Source organism: Danio aesculapii, chromosome 12, assembly GCF_903798145.1.
Source record: "Danio aesculapii chromosome 12, fDanAes4.1, whole genome shotgun sequence".
Classification (NCBI taxonomy): domain Eukaryota; kingdom Metazoa; phylum Chordata; class Actinopteri; order Cypriniformes; family Danionidae; genus Danio; species Danio aesculapii.
In genome coordinates this window covers 27,308,905-27,329,578 of record NC_079446.1, presented here as the reverse complement: position 1 = coordinate 27,329,578, position 20,674 = coordinate 27,308,905, and the positions used below count along the sequence as shown (strand labels likewise).

The 20,674-nt window shown below is 34.9% G+C and overlaps 1 protein-coding gene and 1 long non-coding RNA gene across 6 annotated transcripts in view; one reads left to right on the top strand and one right to left on the bottom strand.

Moving 5' to 3' along the window:
• The window catches only part of prkcea (protein kinase C, epsilon a), a 148,642-nt gene that overhangs the window by 17,218 nt on the left and 110,750 nt on the right, over positions 1-20,674 (bottom strand). For all 5 annotated transcript variants that reach the window (XM_056469771.1, XM_056469770.1, XM_056469769.1 and 2 more), the window contains exon 12: positions 2,316-2,454. In XM_056469771.1, the coding sequence (XP_056325746.1) occupies positions 2,316-2,454 (139 nt within the window). The remainder of the gene's footprint in view (positions 1-2,315; positions 2,455-20,674) is intronic.
• Positions 4,025-5,900, top strand: LOC130238679 (uncharacterized). The gene is made up of 2 exons (XR_008838642.1): positions 4,025-4,094; positions 5,498-5,900. It is a non-coding gene; the product is annotated as an uncharacterized LOC130238679 (long non-coding RNA).

Sequence of the window (20,674 nt, the reverse complement as noted above, 5' to 3'; positions counted from 1 at the left end):
TCAAGGCTCAGTATCCTCGTCTTTGATGGTTATTTTGAGTGTTTGACTATATTTCTCTTATACATTGCCCAGATGGAAATGTATAACTTTTGCAAGAATACTGTCTAAACTTTTACTGGGAAGAAAATGTTGCAACCTTAAGTGAAAACCCCCTGTTAGTGTAACTCGGTCTGCTTAAAATGAGCAAAGTTCAAAACTGCTAAAACAAATCAAGCTGTTAACATGAAAGAATGAAGTTTAAAAGGATGCCGAAAACCTCATTTCACCCATTATGATTTACTAGCTGTACATGTATGTCAGGAGTGACGCAGAAGATGATTATCCTGTTCAAAATACTCAATTTGCACATGCCAAAGTTGTCCAGTTTACACAAAACTTAGTAAATCACACCGAGTGATTGATTTACTTTTCTCCCATAAATCGTTTGTCAGAGAAACACCTACAAATCTGTATGCAGTAAGGTTAGCCACAGAAGTTACTTTCACAGTGTGTGTTTAGTGATACATGACAGCAGTTTTAACAGATTTAAAAAAAAAATGTAACAGCAGTTTTAACACGGCAGGAAATAAGAATTGAACAAATACAAAAAAGCCATTACACAAAAATTCAAATAAACAAGTTTTTCTTCCAATATTAATGAGCATTTAAATCTGCGTTAAAACAGCTTTTTAAAAACACAGATAATTCAAACTTTAAAATGACCAGTTAACTTTGTTTTCTGTTCATGATGAGAGTGTCTTAATGAAAATACTTTTTTGTTTCATAGATTTTAAGCAATGTTAAATTTAGCCCGATAAGACATTTGCAATTAGTGATTATAATGTTTATAATAATCTTTTCCAATTAGGCTCAACTGATGAAAAAAAAAATCTATATACTGTGTATAATCTTTTGGCAGAGACATTAATGAGGACAATAATAGTAATCAATGCAATAAAAGAGAATGAGTTATTATTAGGAGGTCAGATTATTATTATTTTTCTTTACATACATTAAAACAAAACAAAAAGAATAGAAAGAATTCAAAATAATAGTTTGGATTACGATATTAGAGCAATCATTTTTTATAGAAAAGGGGACTATTTTTATACACTTTATTAGGTGCACCTGTCCAACTTTCTAATCAAATTTCTAAATCAGCCAATCACATGGCAGCAAGCATTTAGGCATGTTGACATGGTCAAGACGATCTGCTGCAGTTCAAACCGAGCATCAGAATGAAAGGTGAAGAAAGGTGATTTAAGTGACTTTAAATGTGGCATAGTATTTCAGAAACCGCTGATCTACTGGGATTTTCACGCACAACCATCTCTAAGGATTCCAGAGAATGGTCTGAAAAAGAGAAAATATCAGAGGAGAATGGCCAGACTGTTTCCAGCTGACAGAAAGGCAACAGTAACTCAAATAACCACTCGTTATAACATCTCAGAATGCACAACACATCAAACCTTGAAGTGGATGGGCTACAGCAGCAGAAGACCACACCGGGTGCCACTCCTTTTAGCTAAGAACAGGAAACAGTGGCTACAATTAGGACAGGCTCACCAAAATTGGACAATAGAAGATTGTAAAAACGTTGCCTGATCAGATGAGTCTCCATATCTGCTGCGACATTCGCATGGTTGGGTCAGAATTTGGCATCAACAACATGAAATCATGGATCCATCCTGCCTTGTATCAACAGTTCAGACTGGTGGTGGTGGTGTGATGGTGTGGGGGATATTTTCTTGGCACACTTTATTAGCACCAATTGAGCATTGTGTCAACACCACATCCGACCTGAGTATTGTTGCTGACCATGTCCATTCCATCATGACCACAGTTTACCCATCTTCTGATGACTACTTCCAGCAGGATAAAGCGCCATGTCAAAGCGTGAATCATCTCAGACTGGTTTCTTGAACATGACAATGAGTTCACTGTACTCAAATTGCCTCCACATTCACCAGATCTCAATCCAATAGAGCACCTTGTGGTGTGGATGTGGTGGAATGGGAGATTCACATCATGGATGTGCAGCCGACAAATCTGCAGCAACTGTGCGATGCTATCACGTCAATATGGACCAAAATCTATGAGGAATATTTCCAGTACCTTGTTGAATCTATGCCATGAAGGATTAAAGCAGTTCTGAAGGCAAAAGGGGGTCCAGTACTAATAAGGCATACCTAATAAAGTGGCCGGTGTATATATATATATATATATATATATATATATATGCATGCATACGTACTTTCATTTTGTAAGATATAAGTTCATAAATATGTTTAAAAAAAACTAATTCCACCTATTATGATTTACTAGCTGTACAGTACCTCAGGAGCGATGTAATCCGGTGTCCCGCAGAAGGTGGTGGTCGTGACCCCGTTCAAAATACCCTCTTTGCACATGCCAAAGTCGGCCAGTTTACAATGGCCTTCAGCGTCCAACAGAATATTATCCAGCTTCAGATCTCTGAAATGACAGCGAGAGAAAAAAAAACAATTAGACCATATTTCAGATATTTTGTGCGTTTCGCTTAAACTCCTTTAAATTGTCCAGGCAGTTTTAAACACTGGTGTGAAGGGGTCGACAGTAAGCTGACAACTGATCTATAGGACCTTGAGGGCCTGACCGTTCTTGCAGACCTTTACAGCAATAACACATGGCATGGAGCCTTCATTTATAACTCAAGCCGCTCCATTCCTGAGATGACTGTGTCGAAGTCTAGGTGTTGCGAGCGCTCAGGGCTGAACCTATGTAAAGGTAGAAACCTCAGCAGCCTCAGGTGAGCTGTTAAAAAATGTTTTCTTCACAACATGCGTGTCAACATTCTGAGCCTTTGTGAAGCCATCATTCACTTACAGGACAGTTCAACATTTCACAAGTGCATATTACTGATATATGGTCATAAAACCTCTTCACATGCACCAATGTGACTACAATCAACAACAAATGTGTGTATAAAAGTAACTACAACAATATAGACTAACAGATAGATCTATAGATAAATCTGCAAAGAATTCTTCACATGAGAATGAATGAGTTAACACTGTGACAGTGTTGTGGGAAAATGATGGACTTAAAATATATAACAAAAAAAAAAAAAGAGTAAACAATAGCAATGATGAGAGGCTGCATGATGTATGTTTTCTTTGCTGTGCTAATACAGAATCTTCAAGTATTGTTAATATACTATTAGTAATTAAGTATTTTTAGAATTTAAGTGTTGTTAATCAGGGTTTGGGGTGACACGGTGGCTCAGTGGTTACTGAATAACTGAATAAATTAAATTGGCCCTGGAGTATATGTGTAAATGAGTGTGTATGGATGTTTCCCAGTACTGGGTTGCAGCTAGAAGGGCTTCTGTTGTGTAAAACATATGCTGGGATAGTTGGTGGTTCATTCCACTGCGGCAACCCCTGATGAATAAAGGTAAATGAATGAATGAATAAATAATAAGGGTTTCCTCTCTTTCATGAACAGCAGATTCAGACTTTCAAGGATTTTCTTAAAGCACTATTAATTTCAAATCAACCACCACTGTAATTCGCACCTGCAGCACATGTAGCGCCATTGAAAGGCCTTACTGTACTTTACATTTCATTCACATTTAATATTGACCTGTCATCTTCAAATATTTTGCCTGTTTTAAACAGTCATATTAAAAAATATATATATAAAATTTGTTGAATTCAATACTGGTAATATTTAAATGTACACTGTAAAAAGTGCTACACTCACAAAGTTGGTTTTATATACTTTAAATAATTGCAATCTGGTTAATTATATTTGTTTTATACCAAAAAATATCAATTTGCTTCTTCTTTACTTAAAATAGATCAGTTTTTATATAACAGTATATTTTAAATAAAACTAATGCATTTTATTTGAGTAGATTTTTGTATGTGGTTATTGAGTAGAATAAATGTTATAAAAGTGAGTTGACACAGACAATTTATTTGAGCAGCTGTTGATGTGTGCAGGTGTGTTCATCAAACGTGATTTTAATAATTCTGCGTGACCCTATTTTCACTGCCCGCCACTTTGAAGACACACGCAGCAACTGTAAGGGTCGACGTTAACTGCTCGCAGCAGCGGATCTGATTAACACGGTAAGTTGCAAATGTGGCCGAATGATAATGGCAAAGTCATGCTAAACTGCCGACTTCACTAGGCAGGTGAGGTTTTAGCTTGTAAATTGTACTGTAACGTCAGGTAACAGACTGCTCTCACATGGAAAGCTAAGTTGGCTAACGCTAACCAACGCTAGTTCATGCTAACGATTAAAAGTGATAGTCCTGAGAAAAAAATGTTAAAGTAGTTTTAAAACACTTAGTAGGTATAACTAACGTTACAGAACGGATTAGCAAGGTCTCTGGTGGGCGGTCGGGGGGTGTAGGTGCAGTTTGCTAGCGCTAACTTGGCTAGCTAACCTAAATTATTATCACCACATTAAGGATGCATATTAAATGCAGAAACGTATGGAACAGTAGTTTGTGTTTAGCGTAACATTAAGTAGCTTAAGGTTTGTGTTTTAGATATTTAGTCCATAAGTTTTTTGTTAATACTGCAAAGTGAATAAATGACAGATTTATAATTTATTTTAACTTAAATTACATTTATGTTTACAGAACCATTTAAAATGTACACACCTCATTCTAAAATGCATTTTCTTGGTCTTTAGATACCAAAGTGGTTTAGTTTATTTTGTTAAGAAAAACATTAGGTACACTACAGCTATAATTATTTGCAGGTAAGTAAAATATGGGTAAAATTGCAAACAATAGTGGGCTCCATAGAATTGCATTTGATATCTGAAGATTTTTTGTATGTGTGCAATGAACAAACAGTAAAAATATCCTAATGCAGTTTCTTATTATCTGTCTTTCACTAAAGCTAACTGAAAACACTGATTCACTGAACTGTCAGTTGCCAGTAACATTAAATTTGGAGAAAAAGTCAATTAAATGTAGCTTCAGCAAAAATGTATTGTAAACCTTAATGTAATATGTAAAATGGCAATGTATTTATTTAATTTTGTATTATGACTTATGCAAAGTTTGGTGCAAAATGAAGATGGCAGTTAAATCATAGATTTTATATTCGCCATTTTCAAACTGTTTAATATGTAAGTTACATACACATTTTTATGCTTTATCAGTTGCAAAAATAAACTGAAAATGTAATACCTAAATTTAAATAATTCCTTGATTGACAGGCAACCAAAATACCATACACTGTTACACTGAATAAAATCAGTTTTCTTTAGAATTTGATTCTTAAAAACACCTGGAATAATGTAAGTACACAATAACCTATATAACCTTTTTTTAACACAGAAGTTTAACTAAGGTAAATTTTAACTGATAATCTAAGGTGTTTCATCTATGCATCATTCTCACTGCACTTTTGTAACTTCACTTGTAGTTTATCTAAGATATTTGCTATTTAGCTATTTAATATTATTTAGTATCAACCACCTGAACTCCTGTTTCTTTTTTCTCTCTACCAATAGAGTTGTGTGGAAACAGAGGTGCATGCGGCTGCCCACGGGAAAAATTTGCCATCAGCCCAACACAGTTTGGAAAATCATAGGACTGTCAGAGGTTTACCAAACCTGTCAAATGCATGATGGCTCCTGTTTGGACTTAACGATGTCCTCGACTTCCATCAAAACTGTATACATTATTTGACATATATCAGAGACTCTTTGTGGGACTGGACCTTATGTATCCTATATCTTCATCAAAGTATGCAGATCTCCTTACTGAGTTGTCTTAAATGATTTCTCAGTAGGATTTGGCATTATTAATGTTTTTATTTATGTATTGTGTATGTGCAGCCACATTAATGGCCTGTTTTGTAGTCACTATTAAAAGGGACACTGGTTGACATTGAATAAATGTTATGGTCTTTAATCCATCTTCCCATTCTTATTTAATTGTTATTAACCGTATAAAGTCTGTTTATCTGTTTTTACTTGAATCACTATATTGTGCGTAGAATATAGAAATGAAGATTTATTTTCTGAGGTTACAGCCAGAAGTCAATTGAATTCATTTTAAATGACATATGCATGGTTAATTATATTTAGATAATAAAGTTCTTAATACCTAATTAAAATAAGTAATAGCAACATATAGCAATGTATAAATAAGTTAGGTTTAACAAAAAAAGTAAGTTTATCTGACTTGAGTAATTTTAAAAAATATATGTTGGCTCAACTTAATTTTGTTGCATTTGTTTTAAGCAATGTTTTAGTGTTTAATATACTTAAAAAAGGCTGGAAGTTGTATCAATCTAAAACGTCCGATGCAGCCACTTGCCTCACTTTTTATAAGTTAGATCTAGGTCATACTTTTTACAGTGTAGTTTCTGAAATATTGATAAAATGTATATTATTTATCATTGTTCTTGTACAAATTTATAATTTTTTTGTTGCTTTTGATGACAGCACAGTACAACTGTTGAAATAACACCATAAAAAAAATTTTTATTTAAAAAATTTAATTCAAGCACTTTCAAAGACCTATGTTTGTTTTTGAGTATTTTCCAGGCCTTGAATACATACAATTGAAGTCAGAATTATTAGCCCCCCGGTTTATTTTTTTTCCCTAGTTTCTGTTTAATGGAGAGAATATTTTTTTTCAACACATTTCTAAACATAACAGTTTTAATAACTCATTTCTAATAACGGATTTATTTTATCTTTGCCATGATGACAGTAAATAACATTTTACTAGATATTTTTCAAGACCCTTCTATACAGCTTAAAGTGACATTTAAAGGCTTAACTAGGTTAGTTAGGTTAACTAGGCAGGTTAGGGTAATTAGGCAAGTTATTGTATAATGATGGTTTGTTCTGTGGACTATCAAAAAACAATAGCTTAAAGGGGCTAATAATTTTGACCTTAAAATGGCTTTTAAAAAATTAAAAACTGCTTTTATTCTAGCCAAAATAAAACAAATAAAACTTTCTCCAGAAGAAAAAATATTATCAGACATACTGTGAAAATTTCCTTGCTTTGTTAAACATAATTGGGAAACATAAACAAAATCAAAGGGGGGCTAATAATTCTGACTTCACCTGTATGTCTCAAATTCAAGTACTTTCAAGAAGCGTGACAACCCTGGTTAATATACTATTATAAATAATAGCATTTTCATATAAATAGTTTTTAGCAATGACAGAACAAAGAACAAAATGAATCATGAAAGAATGCAATAATAGCAAAACAAAAGAGTGACTGAATTAAACAAAAATGAAATTAAAAAATGTAGATGTTAAAACAGTAAAATGAAATAAAACTAAAATGTAAGAAGACAATGAACAAGCAATAGATCAAAACTAATGATCAAAGGTGTTAAAGATAAAGAGAAGAAGAGTGAAAAACAAACGATCAAAAGAATGAGGGACAGAAAACAAGGTGGAATGATTGATGGAACAAACGAAAGATGAACGATGGACAGAACACAAGGTAGAATGATTAATAGAACCAACGAAAGATGAATGACAGAATGAATGAAAGAATGAGTGATTGAACAATAAACAAAAAATAGGTCAACAGAATAATACATTAAATTACTCAGAAAAAAGAACAACAGAATTAATGAATGATACAATATCAAAAGGATAAACAAATGATATAACAAAAGAATAGAACTAAACTAGCAACATTAGAAATAATAACATTTAAAAGAATTAACTAGTTAGATCAAATAATCAAAGAATGGATAGACAGAAAGAAAGTAAATTTAAAGAAAATAAACATTTAACTACAATGTCTTTCTACCCACATTTAAAACAGGCATGTAAATGTGACACTGTGGTTACTTAGTGACATTTTTGATCTGAGCCCTAGTCATCTTTCACTTCTTCGAAGGAGAAAAAAAAGTTCCCCAAGAGCATGAAAGAGTTTAGGTGAATCATGACTGTATTGTGATAAAATGATGGATTAACAAGTATAGTAGTGAGTAAACTAGAACAGTGAGGTGTTGTACACTATGTACACTACAGGGCCTATCATACACCTGGCACAATAAGGTGCAAGATGTGTTTGGTGCGATTTTTTGCTATTTTCAGACCAACGCAACCCTAATTTTCATGTGTTGCGCCACATTGTTTGAAAAAATCCATTTGTGCTGCATTGTGGACTCATTGGTGTGCTGGTCTAGAAAGGAGGTGTGTTGAGGCGCATTGTTGGCACGTTGCTATTTTGAGGAACTAAAATAGACTGTGCCATTGACCAACTAAAGCTGGTCTAAAGTCCAGTGCAGATCAGGTTAGTTGTGCACCTTAAACGCAAAATTAAATATGTAGGCTAATGGATGTCTCCAGTGTAGTGCGTACAACACTGTTTCCTTATCCACAAAAGTAAAGGAGTAAAGAGTTAAAGTAAAGAGGCCGAATGGAGGAGGCTCATTCTTTATCCTCGCGCTGCAGATGGTCTGTTTAACTGTTTTCTTGCTAGTGAAGCATTTAGTTTTTCCACTTACAAAGTCCACCATGTAAATAAAAAAATGCACCATGGCGTGATATAACTGACTCTTAAAGGGAATGGGAGATGAGACTGTGATTGGTTTAATGCATATTATTCTCAAATCACACCCAGAACTCATTAAGAAAACAAGCATAACCCTGTTAGACCATGCGCCACGGTCCAAACCATTTTTTTTCGTCCTTAAAATAGCAAAAGTGGATTCGGAACATGCCTTTAATGCTTTTGCACCATGAACTTTAGACTTTATATATATATATATATATATAATATATATATATTATATATATATAGTTGAGGTCAGAATTGTTTGCCCCCTCTTTGAATTTTTTTTTTGTATTTCCCAAATGATATTTAACAGAGCAAGGAAATTTTCAAAGTATGTTTTATAATATTTTTTCTTCTGGAGAAAGTCTATTTGTTTTATTTTGGCTAGACTAAAAGCAGTTTTAAATTTTTTTTAATAAACATTTAAAGGTCAAAATTATTAGCCCCTTTATATTTTTTGATAGTCTAAAGAACAAACCATCATTATACAATAACTTGCCTAAATACCCACTTGCCTAGTTAACCTAATTAACCTAGTCAAGGCTTTAAATGTCACTTTAAGCTGTATAGAAGTGTCTTGAAATATATCTAGTGAAATATGTTTAGAAATGTGTTGAAAAAATATTCTCTCTGTTTAACAGAAATTGGGGAAAAAAATAAACGGGGGGGGGGGGGGGTGTAATAATTCACAGGGACTTATAATGTGTGTGTGTGTGTGTGTGTGTGTGTGTGTGTATGTATGCTTACATAAGCATATTGTCTGTGGTGTTATTCTATACACATGTACGTTGTACTATTTGAGAATTATGTTGTATAACACTCATATTTTTTGTTTTATTTTCATTACCAATTTTTTCTCTCTCAATGCTGAATTAATAATGGTTGTTGAGTTAATCTTGTATTCAATTTAGTATTTTAGTATTGTTTAGATATTGTAATGAGTCATGAGACCATAGTGTTAACAAAAAACTAGGCTCAATTTTAAGGAATAGACAAGTCAATAAAGAAATTTCAATTTTTTTCCCCACAAGGTTTTAAGAATTAGGCATATCAAAAAAGGCTTTAAAATTTTTTTTTTTCATTTTTCAAGTGCCTTGGACTTATTTTTTGCTCTCTATTCTGATGAATCCCTTACCCAAAAAGCACCGACACATTAATTAAACTACCTCTGGGCACTTTCTGTTTGATTTTGTATTCACATATTTCATATCCCGATATATATCACAATATATTATATTTTCTGTAAATTAAATTTCTGTAAATTAAATTCGTTTTTATATAGTGACCACATGTAAAGGACTATTTCTTTTTTTACATTTTCAAGAGTTCACACTTAGATATGCTTGATGCTAATAGCAGGTTTGGCATGCTGTACCAGGAGAGAACCCTGATCTCGGAGATAATTGAACCCAGGGCTCCCGCCTGGTCAATAAGCATATAAGGAGGTCCGAGATCAGGTAGATCTCGAGAGAACCCCCTGGTAAAGGGAGGAAAAGGAGAACATTTTGAAATTTAAAGTACATACTCAGAAATGTTCTCATTTAAATGTGATCATATTTCTTATTTTATTCAGAACTTCAGGGCAAATGTTTGACTAAAAAGTTTGAAATGTAAAATAAATATGAATAAAATATATATAAAAACAATTTTCAAAAACTAATGATTACGGGTCCAATATATAAAATAAAAAACATTGCGAAAAATGCCAAAAAAAAGAGAGCACTTTCAAGACTGCAACTTTCTCAAGATGCTGTTATTCCTGTTTCTGTCTGCATCCTCATAATGATGCGTAATATTGCACTAATATAAATTATGACACGTATTACCATAAATGATGTATTTGTGACACCAGGAAATAAACGATAGAGCATTATTTTGTCCTTACGATATCACCATATTGCACAGCCCTATATGCAACCATCTTATCCAGTTCGGAATGTTAACTTTAAATAGGAGTAAGCAGTGACCTTTTTTTGTTTAGAAATTTAAGAAATTGTAAGTTGTCTTGTAATATTGATCTCCGATGTATTTTAAAATGTACAGTAAATTAATTTCTGTGATGAAAAAGCGGAATTTTCAGCATCAAACAAATAAAACTCTTCAACGTCACATGATCCTTCAAAATCTAGTCTAAATATGCAGATTTTGCTCATTTTTTTTATTATTATTATTATTATTATGATTATTTGTTTGCTTAATTCTTATTATAACTATTTAACAACCCAGAGGACACATAAGGGTCATCTTTAACTCAGTTACAGAAGACTCGCTGTGGCTCAAGCCGAGCACCTTAGAAGGAGTGTACGATGATAAAATCTGAACGGCAGTGATTGCGGAGATTTGCCTCAGTGTAGCTAGGTTGTTTTGCACAGGGGGATGTTTGTGCTTTGTTCCACAGACACAGTACACATCAACAGGATGGAGATTCTGTATTGCCATTTTAAAAGTTAAAGGATGAGACAAGTACAAGTCAGCCGGGACACAGACAGCGTAATCTGGCTGAGGGCATTCAGTGTCAAAAGACTTCTCTCTCATTAAACACACTTAGCAGAGGTCACATGGTAGACTAACATATAAGACATGCCAACTTTGTTAGTTGTTAGGTAAGAAAACCTGCAATTTATTTATTATAACAAACAGGTATGTGTCAAAGCGCAGAGTATTTCTCTGAATGCGTGTTACTGGACAAACTGGCTGGAACCTGAACACAGGCAGGAATGTTCCAAGGAGCTAATCTGATTGTCATGCTTGATAAATCCTGTTTTCCTGGTGTGTCGAAGAAAAATAAAAAGACAAGAAGAAACAAAATTAAAAAGAGACCCGGTTTACCCTGGCGATTGCATGCTGGAAGTCTCATGTATTTTTAAGTTCTCTTGGTAGTGCGCCACAAAAATTACATCATTGGTGGTTTCATAAGGCTCAGTTTCACGGGAATACTATTTTAAGTTAAGCACATGAGCAAAACAACCCATAGTGATGCTCCAGAAAGGGTATAATTAACTGGAGTAAATATTTATCAGCAGTCCTTTCCAATATGGTTGAATTAGTTAAAGGAATAGTTCACAAAAGAACACGTCACGACTAATATTGCTAATCTGCAGCTGTTGATTAGTGTAGTTATTTATTTTTTACTAGATTTTGGTTTGGAAAAGGTTTGGAATGACTTGAGGGTGTGTAAATTTGGATTTTTGGGTGAACTGCCCCTTTAACATTAGTTGGTTCATCCACTAATGAAGAACAATGCATTTGCTACAACATTTATTAATGGTTGTTAACTATAAACTGTAGAAACAGCTTCCCTCAGGTATCTGTAATATATATTTCAGTATGACTAATAAAAAAGCAGTCTGTTGTTAGTTTATGTTAGCTCTGGTTCACAATGTTAAAGGTGCAGGTGATCTGCCTAAATGCTAACAGGTTAGCATAATATGTTTGAAACACAATCCCTCCCCTGCCGTCCAAAGCTACGCCACCTGAAATTACGAACGCGCACATTAAAGATGACAGAGACCCACTAGATCATTTTATTCGCCAGTTAGAAAACTTTATAGTACTTTATAATACTACAATTCTGAACGAAAAACTCTTTTATATCAAGCACGTTTTCAGTTGTGTAGTTAGCAAGCAAAACTTGTCATAATGTGCAATTTTTCATGCATCCAAGAATTGCTGGTCTCACTCTCTCACGTGCTTTGTCCTAAAGCAACTACTGTATGCTTAGTACTTGGCTGGCGGGTGCAGGAATTGCACTTATTACTAAGCCATACTTACATGCTATTTCAGACCGAATATTCAGAGTAGCACGGTAAACAATATAGGGAGCGCATCACAGGTTGTCAATGTTCAAAAATGAACCAATGTTAATATTAAACCAACTTCACCTCAGTAAACCAGGCTAGGCGGAAAAGCGCTGTTTACTTATGTTTTGTTGTCAAACTAAATAAAAATCGACATTATCGATGCTATAAAAGGTCCCTTATAAAAATCGAAAATAGTCACATCTTTCGCCAGAAGATTTCAGTGGCTTAACAACACTTCTGTGCATATAACCCACTCAAAACAACACAATCTACATACTGTAAGCGTTGTGTGACTGAAAGAGCTTTAAAACATAACATCACCTGTCTAAAAGGAATACTTCAGTCATGGTGTCATCCTTCCTCCAGCATGCAAAAGTAACTCCAGTATTGATTCAGGATTTTCAAAAGTTTTAATTCAGCATTCCGCTATCACTCAAGTTGTCACATTTGTTGACAGTTTGGGCTACTTATCAGAATTATGGGAGATGTCAGCCAAACAATTTTTAATTGAATGAACATTTTTTAGTCTTATGCCTTACCCAGAATATAAAAATACATACTATAAACACATTTAGATTACTATAGGAATTTGAAGAGACTTTCAACCAGCAGTTTCTGAAGACAATAACCTACTGCACTTTTAATTGACAAAAATGATTTATTTTTAAATGTTGAAATAATAATAAAAAAATAACTAAATGCTTGTATGAATATTGATAGTTTATATTAACCGATGAAATGTGAGCAAATTAAACCTTATTGTGAAGTGTTACTTAATGCATATTAGTATATCATTTTAAAAACTAATACATTTGATTTAATAATACTATATTTTAAATGCAAGCATTATAATAATGAATACTTCCACTCATATGCACTTATGTTTCTAAAGAAAGTATGGCTACACATTAATTTGATGGGCTACTTTAGACTTTATGTTGACTATAAATTCCTTTTCAACTACATGTCAACTACCAGTCATCAGAGTATTGTACTCTGGATTAGTAAAATAGCTTGGCGTGTGCTTTCAAAGTTACAAACAGTCAGTGAAATGTCTACTGGAAAACTATCAAAATAAAGTATTAACAGATATTAAACAAAATCTCCTAATACTCTAATGGCTGTGAGCTGACGTGTAGTTGACAAGTAAATTATAGTCAAGGCAATGCCTAAAGCGGGCCATAAAAATAAAGTGTTACCCAACATCACTTAGTCCTTAAAGAGTACATATTTTCAGCGTATCATGACTATGTTTAAGAAAGAAAGGTATACAATTGTTCTGATATAAAAGGTACAAAAGTGTTGAACAATTCCTTCTTTATTACAATACGTATGAAAATAAATATGACTGGAAAGGCAAAGTGATTTTGTGAATAATTTCCATATTAAAACAAGAATCAAAAATTAAAAGTATATGTTTAAACAAACTTGTAAACATTAATTATTAAGTTCTATAATAATATAAAGTGTTTGGTATTGGTATATGTTTGGTAAGCATTTTTGACACTGTTAAGTTACAAAATGTCTTGTCACTGTGGTGGTACCTTTGTGAATCAGATTTTTACCTTTGATGAAGGTACAATATTGTACCTACAGGTTTAAAAATTCAAAGGTAGGGTTACATTTTGGTTTCCCATGGTACAAATCATGTCCTTAAAGGTTCAAACTGAAATGGTATAAATTTGTTTCTTTGAGTTTCTTTTCCAGTGACAAGGGTTTGTAGAGGTAGAGGATTTTTTCTTTGGTGGAGAGTGTATGACCTGCAATGAATTTCAATAATAACAACCATCAAGGAAGACAAAGTAACTGAACATGGCTAACTTTCAATCTATTGGCCCACACACAAACAACTAAAACAATCAGTTGTTAAAGTTTAACAATGTTAGTAAGCAGAATCCAGGACAGACCATTCAACTGGAGTGTCCTTGAATCATATTAAGTTTTTTTTTGTTCATTTCTAGCATGGTGATATTTATTTTCATTTATATATTTATTTCATGGGTAAGTCGAATCTTGTCAGTGATCCCATTAAATCAATTCACAAAGATTTGATTGCATCTGTTTTTGAGTGAACAACTCGCTGATTCAAATGACCCATTCAAAGTGACTCTACAGTTTACGACTCAGTGACTTAAGTCTACAGTCAACCACTCATTGATTCAAATGATCCATTCAAAGTAAGTCTACAGCAGGGGTGTCCAAACTCGGTCCTGGAGGGACGGTGTCCTGCAGATTTTAGCTCCAACTTGCCTCAACACACCTGCACGGATGTTTCTAGAAAGCCTAGTAAGTGCTTGATTAGCTAGCCCAGGTGTGTCTGATTGGGGTTGGAACTAAACTTTGCAGGACACCGGCCCTCCAGGACCGAGCTTGGACATGCCTGGTCTACAGTAAACAATGCACTGACTCAAGTCTAGTCAACCACTCATTGATTCAAATGATCCATTCAAAGTGAGTCTACAGTTAACAACTCACTGATTCAAATGACCCATTCAGAGTGACTCTACAGTTTACGACTCTGTGACTCAAGTCTACAGTCAACCACTCATTGATTCAAATGATCCATTTAAAGTAAGTCTACAGTCAACCACTCACTGATTAAAATGATCCATTCAAAGCGAGTCTACAGTTAACATCTCACTGATTCAAATCTAGTCAACCTCTGATACGTTAAAATGATTATTCAGAGTGCAAATAAATCAATGAGTGGTTGACTGTAGACTTGTGCGTTGTTAACTGTAGACTCAAGTCTACAGTCAACCACTCATTCCCTCAAGTAATTTAACCATACTTTATTGTACATTACATACCATGTCTTTCTAAAAGGAGCATTTAGGTAGAATTCACTGATAAAGGATGCTGCAATACATCAGACGTATCAGAGCGTGGCTTGTCTCTCTGAGATCCGTGCCTTTCTCAGATTGCAGTTAATGAGCCATAGAGGAGTCTTATATCAGTGTACTACTCTATTCACCTGAGAATAGAAGCTGCTCTGGCTCTTGTAAGAATGTGTAAAGCCATTTGTTATCAAAGCCACCATCTTTAAGGTACACTGTCAGAAATAAGGTACAACAGTTGTCACTTGGGTGCTACCTTTCCTTTTCACAAGATACACATTAGTACCTAAAGAATCCACATTGTTACTTCAAAGTATCAGTACTCAGCATGCAAAAGTGCATCTCTTGAAATTTTTAGGTACCAACTAATAACACTGACCCCTTGGGTCAAATATGTGCCTTCTGAAAAAGTACCTTTATTTTCTGAGAGTTTAGACGACACACAGTCCAACATGATCCCCATAGTTGAGTGACTGATATGTACTGCCAATAAATTCCTATCATGCTCTGTCTAACAGATATCATCTTTAATGAGAGAGGAATGGTAAGGGTGATGGAGCATGACAGTTTTGACTATAATGCCTTCTTGATGACCCTGTGTGTGTATTTATATGTGTATATTGAGGAATACAGTAGTCAGGGTGTGGTTCAGCAGACACACAAACACACACTTCAGGTTTGCATCTATTTAGACACTGAAGAGATAAGGATTCACAGTACTCTTGTAAATCCTGTCTATCGTACTAAAACACAAGCTATTACGTTTTATGACACTGTTCGAGTGATTAGTTTAGGGTGATTAGTTTAGAGTGATAGTTTTAGGGTTAAAGAAGCTTAAATGACTGTTTTTTGTTAAGAAATAATTTAGCAATGATTTGTCAGTAAATACAATGCTACAGAAGCAGCAAATGGAACTTGTGCATTTAATAAAAGAATTTGGGCAAGAAACTACTTTAAAACGCAAATTCTTTATTAATACTAAGTTGCAAAGACAAATGACTAAGTAAACTCTAATTTATTGTATTAATTATTACAATTATTAATGTATTATTTTTCATTATGGATTCCACAAAAATACTGCAATTAAAGAAAATTTAAGTACACAAAAAGAACAACAAAAGAGTTACTAACGGTTTCAAAGAATTACTGATCTAACCGCCTTCCCCACATTGTTCTTCATGTTTGTGTATCAACAATTCGATGAAGCTTTACCAGCAAGACAAAAACAGCAGACTAGAGCCAAACAGGCCTGCTCTTTGATGGTTGATTGGCAAAAAATGTCAACATTTGGTTGCTGGGATCAGCCAAGCACAACTCTTTTTGTGAGGATCTGTTCCGACATGAGGGCAGAACAGCCCGCATTTATGTAACCAATCTATTTTTGAGAGCAACCATGGATGTTGGAGGGATTTTAGTGGTGTGCACTTAACATGACAATAGCCAATAGCAATCACAAGCTGGATTACAGTCATGGCACAGCACAGGGATGTCTTACTACTAGAGATTAGGGGTGTAACTGTATTTGTATTTATCCTGAATTCATCACGGTACAGCAATCATGATTCAGTTCACCCACAGCACACCCACGATAAATACAATCAGTCTAGATGCACAGTCGGCAGTGCAACAACTTATGCCGAGTTCAGACTGCACAATTTTTAAAGTAGTTGTGCCAGAGAATTTTTTTACACTGCATGACTATCTAGGGTAGCATTCTGTCGCTGATGTGTTTACACTGCATTATGGATCAGCGACATGGGGTTTCACACTGCATGACTTTACAACAGGAGAATCACCAACAACTTTGCCTTGGTCCACAAACTACGTCTCACAACCAAACACACGCGAGAAGTGACATGGAAACAACGCAAGGCCACATACTATACATTTTGTTGTTAACTACATAATGAGAAAGAAGCCTTTAGTGCTGTAGAAAATGTACTTATTTTGCTCATCTGGTTTTAAAGGGGGTTAGCAATTTCTTTAAAAAAATGTTTTCCTTTTGACCCAGTTGTGATATTGTTCAGATGACACGTCAAACAGACACAGGTGCTGCTGTCAAACTTTCACTAGTTTTTCCTCCACATCTTGGGTCAAAATCGACCGAAAAGAAGCGCTTTTAACTTCTCCCCCAATCCTCCTGCTGGCCTGCAGATACCCATACTAGTAGATGTTGCTCTCTCATTGGCTGTACGTGATCGCCGATGTTATTTTCAATCAGAACACATTTCACACAACATGACTTGAATCGCAGTCAGCTCCAGATATTTACCATTACAAATATCTCACAGGTGTTAGCGACTCGTCTGCGATTCTTTCAGATCGTGTCTTTGATAGTTCACACTGTGTAATTGTTACTCACATGAACAAGCAGCGATTTGCCTGTAATTTTAGGCATTTGTCTGAACTCAGAATTAGCAGTCATTCACAAAGATTGCGTCTTTGCATTTGAACGTGAACTCCACTCCATGTTTTCGTTGTCCTGCCAACTTGTTTCTGTAAACAGAAGCATTACCCTTGTCCTGCCTTGAAATACTTCTGATTGATCCCCTGCTCTGGAATTGACATTAATGAGTGCTGCTGCATGTAAAAGCTGAAATTGTTCAATTTTCACATGTTTGTTTCTTTGCTTATTTATGTCCTTAATCCAGTCAAGTTTTCATGAACCTGTATCATCAGCGGAATACACAAAACTCTGAAGCTCTCATATGTAAATAAATCTAAATAAATGCAAGGCATTTCAAATGGTTTATTCATGCCCAGCCATTGACACAAGCAAATATTTATCTAGCACAAAGTTTGACAAAAGAAATAGTTTGAGTGCATATTCCTGACAAATGAGCATGTTTCCAGAATATTGTATCAAATTTGTGTGCATTTGGGAAGCCACTATGAATATGCAGGAAACTCGTGGAGCTTTTGAGAAAGGTGAAATGTCTGGTTGTGTTCACAACACTTCTTCCATCATTAATAGATATTATAGGGATCCCAAAATGCTTCCATATATGAGGTTTAAATAACATGGAAGGCTTTTGGAGTTCTGTTGTTCTGCTAGCCATCGTTATTGACCGAATATCTGAATATATGAAGCCCTGTTCATGTGTTCAATAATCTTCGTATTGATCCCATGGGCCAGCCTGATCACCCGCTGGTGACCTACTCACACCAGCAGTTCTCCACGATGGACATCCAGTGTTCTCCAGCCTCTGGCACCTAGACTGCAGCTCCACACAGGAAATTTTGCCAGAGGATAAATGATCGCGCCCAAGTGAGCCTAGTTTTTCTCGAGGTTTTGTTTTTCCTTCATTTTCATCAATTGGTGAAGTTTGTTCCTCGCCACTGTCGCACTTGGATTGAGACTTGCGGAATTGACTTCAATGTGAACGTGCTTGTCAAAAAATAGGTTGTGATCTGAATGGATAATGGATCAACTGCAGTGTCTTGCACTTCTACTGTAGATCTGAGTATGTCAGAATTATGTGAATTTCCTGTTTAGACATATGTGAGCCATATTCGATCTGTGCCAAACAAATTGGTTCACCTGAACCATGTGGTGGACTGCAAATGCTGCTTACATGTTCATTGTCAATTTGGGAAAAGACTGAACTCAATGTGTATAGAAATTAATCAAATGTGGAGAAGGAAGTGATATGATTTGGGCAATTTGGTTAAAGACTGAACCCAAAGTGTGTATAGAAATCAATCAAATGTGGAGTAGGAAGTGTTATGGTTTGAGGGGGGATATTACTGCAGAAGTTGGTGCTCTTATAATAAAGTTATCTTATAACTCATTTGACTACCACACTTCCTTTGAACTCCACTGGACAATCAACACACGTACACATGCCGTAATGCATGGACTCTTGCACATAAACACATGTGCATGTACACACATAATTAGGTCCTATTGAAATGCCTTCCTGTGTTCCCTTTGTGTGTGGAGTGATTTTTCCATAGCATCCCTCATCAAATCAGCAGAAGCCTCTTCCACTGCTCAGCTCCAAAAAAATAAAAACCTCAGCTAAACATACAAGAAAATAAAGAGAGCTGAAGTAGAGAAACAGGATGGTTTACGGGCCTAATCAGACTGTAAGTCTGTACGTAGGACAAACATTGACCTGCACAAGAGACCAAAGAGATACAGTCTACCCCATCTACCCCCATCGTTGTCTTTATTACTGTCTGTTTCCAAAATAAGTTACATTTGGTTAAATCATTGTTCACACAAGCAGCAAAAGATGTGTGTTTTTTTTTGCTCATAGTCTGAACAATATTACTTTATACCTCTATATGAGATTTTATCCTGAATGCCGAATGCACTCAGGACTGTTTGTCAAGGCTGTAAATGAAAATGTTGTTTCTCCAACCTAGACTCATTCTGAAAATGTACCGCTACGTATATTTCTGGAGAGCACCTAATACATCCCTGGAGGTGCGTTTTTTTTACAATATTTGCTTTAGCAAATCCCCCAGAGGCCGCTGTGTATGCTTTTTGAGATCTCAAATTTCTCTCGCGAGTGCCATTTGCGCATGCTCTTCTCACGTAAACCAACCAGACGCTGCTGTTGACTGAATGACTGACTGGCCAATCGATTGACCCACCCTCCCCCTTCCCTAAACCCAACCAATAGTGTTTTTACAAGCACCGATTGACCCGCCCACACACCTCCTTAAACCCAACCAACAGTGTTTTTGAAAGCAATCCAGAAAAAGAAAAGTACTCACGGCAGCACGATTTTTACCACGTTATTAGGTAAAAACGAGCAATGCTTCACTCAGAAAATGATTTTTGCTGCTTGTTCAAACAACTTATTTAAAATAAGCTGAATCAACTCAATTCTTGAGTTTTTTTTTTTTTTTTTTGGGGGGGGGGGGGGGCTGCTCTACTAAATGGGTGACCATATATTGACCGTTTAAATAATGACTGTTAAAGTCATTTAAAAAATGACTGTTTTAAATAATGGTTTACACACAGAGCAATGATGGTTTAAAAAAAAATCAAAAATCAAACATAATCCTGTTCCACTACACTTGATTTTGGTTTCATTGTAAAAAAACAAACAAAAAACAAAACAAAAAAGAAAACATGTTAAATGAGAATCTGAAATATTTTAAGGCATACTTTTGTATTTCAGTATTTAGTATTCAAAAATGTTTTATTTTGATTAAGTTTTTAAATAAACTGGTCTTACACTTCACATTTTCAGATTTTCCAAAGTATATGTATCAGCTCTGGTACTTTTACCATAAGCCGACATATCTACCATTTGGTAGAGGTGGATATTTTAACAACTGCATTGAGTGTGTTAACTAGCGACATTAGGATTTAAGAAATGCAATCCAATTTTTTTTCTTGGTGGGGCAGTTCAATCCACATAAATTTGTAAAAACAATTAACTTAATTGATTTGTGTTGGGACAACATAAAGGAATTGTGTGTAACCCAGCATTTTTACAATGCTGTACATTATTTATTAATCACAGTTCATTAAAATGTACTAATGCAATAT